We start from the raw sequence: 12150 nt of genomic DNA, 5'->3' as shown, positions 1-12150 counted from the left end.
TCCTCTTATTTCTGTCCACTTCCCCTGCTTCCCCTTCTCATTACTTCCGCCTACATCCCCACATTCTTATTTCACATCATTTCCCCTCATCTCATTTCTCCTCAATTCCCATTTCCTCACCCGTAAGTTCCCCTACTTCCCATCATTACCCTCTTTGGAAAAAAGTATGACGGGTGGACACCTGATTGAAACTATAAGGGTTTCTGCCCGGGACTACGAAACCCTAAAAACCAAGGATAGTAGTCTTAAGCCATTTTTTATTTTAATTGTATTAAATTTACATGTTTACTTATGAACAATATTTTCAAGATATAATAATGTACAATAATTTCTAAGTCTTACATAGTCACATCTCACATTTGAAGTGCACAGATTGACGAATCGAATTCAGGGCGATGGATTATCGCTAGATCATTTCCAATGCATTTCTTTCTACAGTAAATAATATGGACAGTATAAACAGTATAAACAATACTATACAATTATACATTGAGAATATTATTTGTTTACCAATGACATATATGGAATATTTTTTAAAAAAATTTCTGTAAACTGGTTTCTTCAAGTTTTATTTTTCTCAGTGATATAGGGACAATTTATGAATGCACTGAAAACGAATAGCTTTTTTGTCGAGTCTTGTCATTACTTTCATTTTCAAACGTTCTTGCGTGATTGACACAGGATCACTTTCAGAAAGATTTCAGTTTGTGTTTTTTTATCTCCCAAAAATCACTAGGTATTACATTTTTTAACCAGTCGACGTTTTATAATTGTAAAACAAAGCGATTATTGATGAAACTACACAAACTCGTCAAGACCACAAATTCCGACTTATTCCCGCTTAGAATCTGCCTGGTCATCACTTATGTATTCAAATCGATCGCTAGGTAGGTCCAGGTCGTTGCAAAGTCGAGCAAGCCGCGTTGCAGGGAATCGAATACCTTTTCCATAGGCCTCGCTGTCCATTGAAATGTCTGAGCAGATCCAGGCCAGGTCTAGATTAGATGGTAAAACGTGTCGTCCAAATCTATAAAAAAAAGTTTACAATTACTTTTCTATTCCTGGACAAACTGGAAACCGTAAAATTGGTATGAGGAATCATAATGCGGGTAGCATCCATTCCCACATAAATACAAGCGTGAATAACTCAACTCGGACTTGTTCGATTTGAAAAATAGGTATTTTTTTGAAAGCTTTTTTCATGGACTTTAGGATAATTATATTTAATTTTTACATTTTCATCATTCAGATGGAATGTCTTCGATTTATGTGATGTTGGCCCTATCCAGTTTTCGTCAATGCTCGACATTTTAAGGCCACCTGAGCAAAACAAAATATTTTTAAGAACATATCTGTCTGTCTGTCGGTCTGTCTGCCTGTAGCCTGACGATGTGATAACTTTCGAAGCAATTTTCTAATTTAAATTTCCTTTTGCACACTGGTTTTTAGTCCAAAAATACAGAGAAGTTAGATGACCAAACTTTTACTACCAATTTTTATGGTCTTAAACATGGAAAATAAAACTGAAACACGTAATAATTCAAATATCCTTCGAAAGTACGAAGGATGCAGTAAAAAGACCACAATTTTTTTTTTTTACGAAAGTTCTACAAAATTGTTCCCAACTATTTTTGAATATGTATAATAGTTTTTGTTTTTAACGTAGGAAATTCCAATGGAAAATCGAAAATTCAAATTTACAGACAAAGCAGGCAGAAGGATAATCCTTGAATAGTCCTACAAAATTGTTCTTTTCCGTTTTTCAATAGCACCTATAGTTTTGGCGGGAAAAATTGAATTTTTACATTATCATCATTTATATGGAATGTTTTAGATTTGTGGGTTTTGAGCCCTATCCAGTTTTGGTCAATTCTGGAAGTTTTGAAACCCCCTGAGTTAGAAAAAATAGATTTTACGAAAAAATCCGTCTTTCGGTCGGTCGGTCGGTCTGTCTGTAGCAATTAATAATATGAAATGTAATAATATTAATTTATTGAAATAATAAATTTTTCAGGGTAGCTGAATATAAAATATAATTCAAAATGAAAGACAAAGAATAAAGTTATAATAATATTTTAAATAAAATTTGTACTATAAATTGCAATATCTGAATAAGCAATCGGAGACTGAGGTTAAGAAATAAATGTAATATACAATTGATATAATCGTGATGAACATAATGTAGGAAAGTTCATGGCCTGGAAAAAATCAAGTGCAGAGCACGAGATACGTAACGAGGATGTATACGTTAAAGCTGAAGGTGCTTTCACAAAAGAGAATTCACAATTACTAAATTACAGTTCTCGATGCTTTGACCTTTTATTTTGAGTGTTCTACGCAAAAATTTGGTGGAAATACAAAGACCGAGCACGGAGCGCAAAATATATATATTATCGTGCCCAAAGCGCTGGAGCCAACAGTCACTTTTACACACAGTCCGACGTCATCAATTTTTTTTGAAGTCTTTAAATTTAATTCATATTATGCTTTTGGAATTTTTCATTTGGTTTGATTGCTTGAAAACCGAGAGATGACCAGGAATTTTTCGGGATCAGGAAAAAGCGGGAAATGTAAATGAAGTTATAGTAGGGTAAGTGAGAGGAAATACAGGAAATGATGGTTGGGTAGCAGGAGGAGAGGGACGATGAGAGGGAAGGAGGTTTAGGCGAAAGAATGAGGAGTAGGGGAATAAAAAGTATGAGAAGGGGAAATCTTTACAGCCTAATTAACGTTTTAATAGGCCACGCAACACTTTTTTGTTGTCTTCTTTAAAATTACACATTGACTAACTCTTTTTCATGGTAGTATTTCTTTTCTAAACTATCACAAATTTTCATATTTTTTTCATTTAATAATTGTCACCTGATGAATTTCAAGTCACCCCTTTCAGGTCGATCATAAGACTGAACCGTTTTGTGACCAGAGCGACCAAATCTAATGATAATATCCGGCCTGGTTCGAGTCTGTCTCTCAGTTTTTGAATCTGCTCTTGGAAAATCCATTGGCTGTTCCATGTTGTCGAATTTCTCAATTGAGTTGCTGCGGCCAAATCTTATGAATGAAGAACCCATACCGCTTCGTCTTTCCTTGGAATCCTGATCTTCTGAATTATTTTCAAAAACTCTTTTTAGAAGATATCCGTATTCATTTCTAGGCTCCTTAAAAACTTTACTATCACTGCTTGGTGAAAGAAGCACTCCCGAAGTGAAAATGGAGTTACAGGTGACTGCTATCCCATAGATTAAAGCGCGAGCGATCTGAAAAAAATGTTTAAAATCGATTTTTTATAAAACTTTAAATTTTGAATTTACGTTTTATTTTAAGACCTACAAAATGACATGAGTGAGTTTTAAGACTTGATTTAATATTTTGAGAGGTATGGTTGTGAGTTCCTAATGCATTATTAAATATCTATCGTTTTATTATTCTTAGAGACCCATAAAAGGGTGAATTCCCCCACGTACATTACGTTTACCCTATATGTATGAATTTTTAAAAACTTTGCCTTAAAATTTTAAAAATGTTCTTTTTTATTACTCCTCCGTCTACGACGTAAATTATAATCTTGCATATAATCTTCTCTGAGCGAGATAGGATTTATAATTGAAGCGTCAAAACGTATATCGAAACATTTCCGTATTCAAAGTAGAACTCATTTTAATACTGAAAAGTGTAATAACATATTTTATGTGTAAAGAAAGTTTTTTGAATTGATAAATAATGAGTTTTTTATTGATGCAAAATCCTGTTAAACAAAAAAAAAGAATCCAACGAACAAATTAGGACCACAACGAATAAACGAAAACCAAAAATCCTATTGTAATCTGAAAAAAAAAACAAAGAAATAAAATTTTCGGACAAAAATAAAAAAGAGGAAAGAAAAATGAGAAGGCAGCCAACCACATCCCCTTCCTTCTCTTTTTCTTTCTTTCGTCTTTTTTATTTCTATTATCATCAAATTACAATAAAAAAAATAAAAAACATAAATAAATAAATTTGCATTACCAACGTTTCGGTACTCGTATAGTACACTTATCAAAGCAAGAATAATTTAAGTGGTAGAAATTGACAGCACCCACGAACATCCATTTGATTATTGGACGTTAAATGGGATTTTTAATTTGGATTTTGGTCTAATTTAAATTTCGTAAATTTTGAGTTTTTTATTATTTTCAAAAATATTATTACTTTTATATTATATTATTTTATATTATTTAATATTATTATTATTATTTTCAAAAAGGTTTCGATTTCGACACTTCATTCATTTTACGATATGTCTATTCATCTCACTGCTCACTAAGTTTCATTTTGGGTCCCTTATTACCTGTATCATAAGTGAAATAGGTTGATCAATATCCTGAGATTCCAGAAGCAAAACAAAAGTTAAAGAAAATTCGTAATTCTCAAGAGTTTTGTCAAAATCGCTTATATTAATTTTTTTCGTATACTATAATAATATGCATAATTTTTTTAAATGTAAGATTTTACTATTTTCTATTTTTTTAGGGCAAAATATAACTTTTATGAATTTCAAGAGAATAAAATGTTCTTTAAAACTTCGCAAATTGTTTTAAAATTTTGTGCAGCCCATTGAATACTTTTCAGACCTAAATCTTAGAAAATTAAAATAAACCTAAAATAAAAGTTAAGAAAACTTCAGCAATTAATTAAAGGTTGGGCCATTCTCCTGAATAAAATCTTCTAATTTTTATTTGTCTACGAAAATTCGGAGTGCGATAACGTTTCGAAATCCTACAAGATTCTTGAAAATTGAGCATAAGGGTGGAAAAAAAAGATTCAAATTTCTTAATGGCACTCTCCGCCTGACCTATTTTGGTAGATTCCTAAAAAAAGTAAGTACGAGCCTTTTTTTTAATATTCAGAATGGGCAATACTTTTATTATCTCATTATAACTTTTCAAGGAATACAAATCCATTATAAATTTTTCATTATTTTTGTCTGAAAAAAATCGGGAGTGATGCTGAAACAATACAAAATCGAACAAAGATATATTTAAAGGCTCAATGATAAATCAACTATTCGAAAAAAAATACTTGAAAAAAAGGAGACAATAAGAAAAAATCGGACAGCCCTTATTGTCACAGTGACTCTAAGTGTCCTTGTAGGAATAAACCATTTTTATTTGTTAAAAAAAAATATTATTTTTTAATTTCGAAAATTAATGGCCGGGCCAAGCTCCACACTTATCAAGCTCGCGCTGCTGCTGCCATTATTGCACGAGCGGCTCGTGTGAATTATCGAGCGGTCAGTGCGTTGAAAATTTTGACTTTTGCCATTCCAAAACAATTTATTTCGACACTAACCGCTCGCGACAAAAGCAGTGGCAGCTTTTGCCACGGTCGCTCCGTGTGATTGAGACAAAATTGATTTTGCTTTGATCCTGACAACGTACGATATGAAAAAGTTAAGAAAAGAACTAACGCTTATTCGTGAAAGTCCTATAATATTACGATTGCATTTCTCTGAATTTTTTTGAAAAATCCAAAATTCAAATTTTGATCACACAAAAAGTAATGAAAAATGACAAATTCAATTTAGCGGCGAAACGAAACAAGATACGAAAGAAGATGAATATACGAAAATTGTGCACCCCAAAAAGATCTACAAATGGCTTATTATTAATTACTTTTTGTTAGTACGTGTAGCTTTTGTTTTAATCGAAAAAAATAACATTAGAAATCAAAAATAAATTTATTTAGAATTAACAAAAACTATTCACCCAAAAAGAGCTACACATTTTTTATTACTAATTTTTTTATAATATTTATAAAAAAATATTAAATTTTTGACAAACAACACGGTATGAAAAAAATAAATAAAAATAATTCACCCAAAAAAGATCTAAAATTGTGTATTCATTATTTTTTGATAGGATGCGTGATTCTATTTTTATCATAAAATAATAACCTTGAAAGTCAACAAATTATGTTTTAAAATGAAAGACACAAAGAGGGATAAAATCTTAATGATTAAAATTTTTTTTAATGAGAAGCGATCTTTTTTTTGAATTATAAAAAGAAGACAATGAAAATATACCTGTTTCATTAACAATGCAAATTATGAAACTTAATAATATAAATTTATTAAAATAATACATCAATCATATTAACTGAGATTAGAAATTAGTGAAAAATCATGAGCAAATATTAAATTAACCATGAAAAATAAAATTCTTACATTATTTTGCAATATTTGAGCAAAGAATATTAGACTGATGTACATACATAAATATACAGTAAGATTTTATATAATAGAGTAAACTTAATGTAGAAAAGTTCGCATTCTGGACAAAATCGAGTGGGAAGTTTGAGATACGTGATAAGACTGTGTTCTTTAAAGCCGGAGGAACTTTAACAAAAGAGAATTCACAATTACCAAATGTCATTTGCCGATGCTTTGGCTTTTAATTTTGATAGGTCTGAGCACAAATATGTAGGAAGTACAAAGACCGAGAGCGTAGCACGAACAAGCTACTCATGATGAGAATGTGAACATTTAACAATTCGCTTAAACCACTTTATTAAAAAATCGTTCTATTACTTAAAAATCTATCTTTTTATTAAAAATTTTAACTATTTTGTTAATGAATGCGCTTTTTAGTTTAAAATAATTTTTTTGAACTGCAAATTTTACTACTTTTAGTTATTATAGTATGAAATTAAACTATTTGGATGAAAATGAGCCTTTTTGTTGAAAATTTATAATTTTATGTTGAAAAGTTAACTTTTTGTCTAGAGAATTCGTTTTATCGGTATGAAAATTCAACAATTTGGTTGACAATTTTTTTCTCTTTTGAATAAAAATCTTTCTCAGATAAAAATTTAACAGTTTTGGTAAAAATCTGATCTTTTTGTTGAAAATTGCAACTGTTTGGTTAAAAATTAACCTGTTTGGTTAAGGCTTCAACTTATTTGTTAAAAATTCTTCTTTTTCTTTATGAATTTGACTGGCTCTTAATAACAATAAAAATATGTTTGAAATATCAACTATTATATTTTTCGTAGAGAATGCTTTAATGCTTTCTTGACTTTAAAATTCAACTTATTTTTTGAAAAAGCGAACGTTTTTGATTAACGCTTAATCTTTTTAGTTTAAGAATTCGAGCAGTAGCTTGAAAATTTATCTTTACAGGTTAAAATCTCAACGTTTTGGTATAAAAGTCAACTCTTCTATTAAAAATTCGACTATCTCGCTAGAAATTTCAACTACTTGATTTTAAATGCAATTTTTATTTCATAATTAATTTTTGTTGTTGAAAGATCAACTATTTTGTTAAGAATTTAATAACTATGTTGAAAAATACACTATTTTGCAAAAAGTAATTTTTGTTGTTGAAATTTGAAATGTTTTATTTCAAATTTATCTTTTTGGATAGAAAATTCGTCCCTCTGGATTAAACATTCAACTTTTTTGGTAGAAAATTTGTTGCGAGAAAATTCAACTGTTTTCTAAAAAGTTTGTCTTTTTGGATTGAAAATTCGATTATTTATGGGATGGTATGTGGCGAAGAATGGGAAAGATGAAAAAAGTTTAAAAAATAGCGTGACGTATTTTTGGAACGGCCCCAATATATAGGAAAACATACGGTTTTGTGAAAAAATGTAAATCTTTTCCAAGTCAGTTTGCTATACAATTATAATAAATAAAATAAAATATTGTCATTAAAATTACGGAAGAGGAAAAACCCTTACTACGATAAGTAATATCAGATCGTTATGATATCCCCATGTTTGATAATATTATGGTACAGTGAGAAAGATTAATATGCGCCTTACGTTACTTAATTAACCTTGCGCGCTACCGACCCTTATAACGATCTGACGTAGACACTCCTCCTCCACAACCATAAAACCAAGAAAATGAGATTGGTAATTGATTTAAGAATGTCACCAGAAAATAATAAAAAAAATTCTTACCCTCAAGAACATTTCAAATTTGTTCATAGAGAAAAACAATAAATTTTTAGCCTTTATCTTTGAAAAATTTTCATGATAATAAGCTCCAAGATATCAAACCTTTTCATATCATTCTGATTATCAACTTCAAATAAAAATAATACACTTTCGCGGATTCAAAATTAATTTTTATACAACTGCATTCTTAGGTGTCGAGTTGCAGTTCTTATACCTTTCAATGGATGTCCTGGGCTAGTCATGACCGATATAATACTTATAAAACAAGGAATACTCCACACAATTTTGGATTTCAGGCTGTTAGAAAAATAAAAATTTTCCTATATTGGGCTCTAGGAATTAATTTTTTCTTTCTAAAAATGTTTCTCTATATTTTCCTCCTAGTTTTAACTCCTACTTCTGGCAGATTTAAGGCTCCCTAGTAATAGTAAAAAAGATTACATTTCTACCAAAAACAGATGAATTTTCAAATAAAAATGAAGAATTTTTATCCAAAGAGTTGGATTTTGTAACATTAAAGATTCTTCAGTCACGAGAAAAAAATGTCAATCAAATTGTTAAATCACCAAGCAAAAAGGTGAATATTCTGCAAAACAGTTAAATTTCAATCCGCAAAATATGCATGAATTTCTAATAAAATTCTCGAATTTGTGTGAAAATAATTAAATATTCACCGAAATAATAAAATTTTTGACTAAAAAAGACAAACTCTCAACCAATAATATATTATTAGATTTTTCAATAAAAAAGAATGAATTTTAATTAAAAATAATTTATTTTTTAACCGCAAAGATAAAATTTCTACGAAAGGAGTTAAATTTTCAACTATAATGATAAATCATTCAGTGCCGTAGTCAGTTCCAGTTAAAAAAAACATAATTTTGTACAAATAAAGGCCATTTTTAAGGGAATAGTTCAATTTTCAACCAAATAGATGAATTTTCAACTAAAATTATGAATCTTGCGGTGAACACTAACCTAGCAAGGAAATTGTTCATTTCCGAAGAGTCGAGGGACCCGTACCTCTAGAGAAAAAGGTTTTCTCTTCATTTTCAAACGAAACGTTAAATTTTCAACTAAAAAATATTGAACCAAAAATAGAAGTTAAACTTAGATTAGATAAAATTAAATTAAAAAATCTGCCCGCTTCGCGGGCACAATCTCGTCCAGCGCTACGCCCGGCTCGCTTCGCTCGCAAGTTTGAGCGTGCCTAGGGCGCGCGACGGTGGAATCCCGCGCTTCGCGCTTGGATATTTATTCTTTGCATTTGGAATGCTTGAAAAAAACTTTATCAAAAAGATCTCTTTTAGATGGCAGTATTTATATGCGTCTTCAAGTTCTGAATTTTCTACTTAATTAAGTATTGTCAAAGATTAAGTTTCTCAAAGCTCTGTAGGCTTAGAGGTACACATTCTCATCGTGATACTCGCGCTGCGCGCTTGATTTCCGACCGATATTTGTAAACAGGTTTTGTTAAATTTTTTTTTTCTCGTAACTTTCTTCGTTTTTCCACACATTTTGTTATTATTATTTTTTTCAATGTTATTTTTCACAAATAAAACAAAAAGTACGCGTCCTATCAAGAAGTGATCTTTAACGAAATTGTAGATCTTTTTTAGGATAACAATTTTTGTTAATTCATCTTTTTTCGTATCCTACATAGTTTGTCCACAAAATGGAATTTTTTATTTTCCATTATTTTTTTTGCAATGAAAATTTGAACTTTCGATTTTTGAAGAAAATCCAAAAATTGGTTACGATAATCATGTAGGGATTTCAAAAAGAAATGTTTTTCAAATCGTGCGTTTTTCGGCTTCAAATTTTGATTTTCGTTTGACTAAAAAATTTTTTTAAACGCTATAACTCTGATAATTTTCTTTTTATCGAAAAAATTCATAAGGATAAATTGTTTGTTCTTTTTAATAATATAAATATCCGTACATAGAATTTTAAAATTCAGAAAAAAGTTGTCTCAAAAATTTTCAAAATACGCTCACTTTTTGTATTTTTATCAAAAATTGCTGGTTCACGAACTTGTCCTTTCTCTTAGGACCTAAAAAAAGTGTGCCAAAGATGAGCTTGATTCGTTCAATTTTCGAGAGTTATCGTGTTTACGGACGGCCGGACGGCCGGACAGACAGACAGACATACGCCAACGTGAAAACCTAATTTTCTGATTCAGGGTATTTTGAAACGTGGAAATCCGTTGAAAAAGTGTGATGTCAAATTTTTGACAATTCTAATACTTTCTCAATCATAACTGATGAGAATGTAAAAAAGTTATTTTAAACAAAATAGTTAGATTTTCAGCAACATATGTAAATAAATTTTAAACAAAGAAATTCATACGTTAACCAAGTTTCTAAATTTTGAACCATATAATTGATGCTTTAACGAAGAAAGATAAACTTTAAACCAAAAATGGTGAATTTTTCAGTTGAAGAAATTAATCTTTAACAAAACATTTAAGAAAATAGTCAAATTTTGAATGAAATAGATGATTTATCAACTAACAATTTTAGAACATTTTTTCGAGAATTTCCCGAATAATTCATTTGATAATGTAATTTGTTTAAATGAGTTATAAAATTTATCAAGTTTGTACGAATGTTGATGAAATTATCATGGATCGTTTAACAAACCATACAATTGTTCACAACCAAGTATGAGTGTTATTGGAATTTCTATGGTGTTCCCAATTCAAAGAACTTTCGGTGGAAAAAGACAACGAATTTTTCAATGCACTAAAGACCGAATAATTTATTTTTTACTATATTTATTCAGAAAACAACTCAAAATTATTTAAATAGTTATATGTGTTGCTGAAGTTATCATACAGTAATTAACTAAAAACGACTGACATTGAAAGAGTATATTATGCATCTAGGGGGACAAGAGGGATTTTTTCGACAAGTGTATGTTTTCAGTACGAGTTGCAGGAGAGCACATAGCACGAGCCAGAGACGAGTACTGAAAACAAACATATGTCGAAAAAGTCCCTCTCCCCCTTGGCGCATACGATATTTGGAATAAAAAAATGGATGATTTTAGACATTTCTCGAAATACAGTCATGATTTCAGCCATATTGGATTCCAAATAAAGAAAACATGATATTACGGTAATAATTACGGGTAATTTATGTTAATATTACGGGTAATTTATGGTTACTCATCATAAATTGCCCAAAATTCCATTGAAAAATGTCTATAAGTTTTTAAAAAATTTCGGTAATTTATATTAGTTTTACAGGCAAATATGGTAAATTACTATAAATTACCCAACATTCAATTTTAAACATTTTATTCATAATTTCTGGAAATTTACGACATTTTTGGTCATTTATGATAATATTATGGCTAATTTATAATAATATACTGGTAATTTATTTTAACTTACGACAAATTGCCCAAAATTCAATTTAAACATGTCTATAAATTTCCGGAAATTTAAGTTAATATAACAGGTGATTTATGGTAACTTAAGATAAATTATTTTCTTTAATAAAATAATTTATAAAAAAGTTTGAGAGAAGGAAAAAAAGTTTTCGGTGCATTTGTTGACCTAGATAAAGCTTTGGACAAGGTAGATAGAAGTAAACTTTGGGAAGTCCTGAAAGAGTATGGAGGCAATGGATGGCTCCTACCAGCTATAAAAACAATATATACGGGTAGCAAAGCGAGTGTAAGGGTGAATGGGAAATTGAGTGACTGTTTCGATATTATTCAAGGAGTTTGACAAGGATGCGTTATGTCTTCATGGTTATTTGTATTATTTATGGACAAGTGTTTAAGAATGACTCTCTTCGACGAAGAGGGTGTGGATCTTCAAACAGTAAGGGTACGTGGGTTAGCGTTCGCAGATGATAAGGTTGTTATGGCAGAGTCTATCGAAGACTTACAAAGAATTTTGAATAAATGACGAATAAATGAAGATAAGAAGGTTATTGGTAGAGCAGGTCCCCTTATCAGAAGTACAAATATATCAAATAAAGCTAAAATGGCAATACATAATTCTATATTTGCACCGACTGTACAATACGGTAGCGAGACATGGACTTATCAAGAAAAAGATAAGAGTAAAACCCAAGTTAACCCAATTGACATGAGATACATGCGCATAATAAGCGGGAAATCCCGAATGGACAAAGTAAGTAACGAGATAATTCTAAAAGAATGTGGTGCAGAAGAGACGCTAGTAGACACATGGGAAAG

The 12150-nt window shown here is 30.2% G+C and overlaps 1 protein-coding gene across 1 annotated transcript in view; it reads right to left on the bottom strand.

Moving 5' to 3' along the window:
- Nucleotides 1-270: 270 nt before the first annotated feature.
- LOC117173033 (FMRFamide-related peptides-like) overlaps nucleotides 271-12150 on the bottom strand; it is a 35993-nt gene continuing 24113 nt past the window's right edge. Inside the window, exons 2-3 of the mRNA XM_033361392.1 lie at nucleotides 2863-3257; nucleotides 271-1027 (exon numbers count right to left, since the gene is read on the bottom strand). Coding sequence (XP_033217283.1) covers nucleotides 832-1027; nucleotides 2863-3257 — 591 coding nt within the window. The 3' untranslated portion in view covers nucleotides 271-831. The remainder of the gene's footprint in view (nucleotides 1028-2862; nucleotides 3258-12150) is intronic.

Source organism: Belonocnema kinseyi, chromosome 5 (assembly GCF_010883055.1).
Source record: "Belonocnema kinseyi isolate 2016_QV_RU_SX_M_011 chromosome 5, B_treatae_v1, whole genome shotgun sequence".
Taxonomy (NCBI): Eukaryota; Metazoa; Arthropoda; class Insecta; order Hymenoptera; family Cynipidae; genus Belonocnema; species Belonocnema kinseyi.
This window is presented reverse-complemented; position numbering and strand designations above follow the sequence as displayed.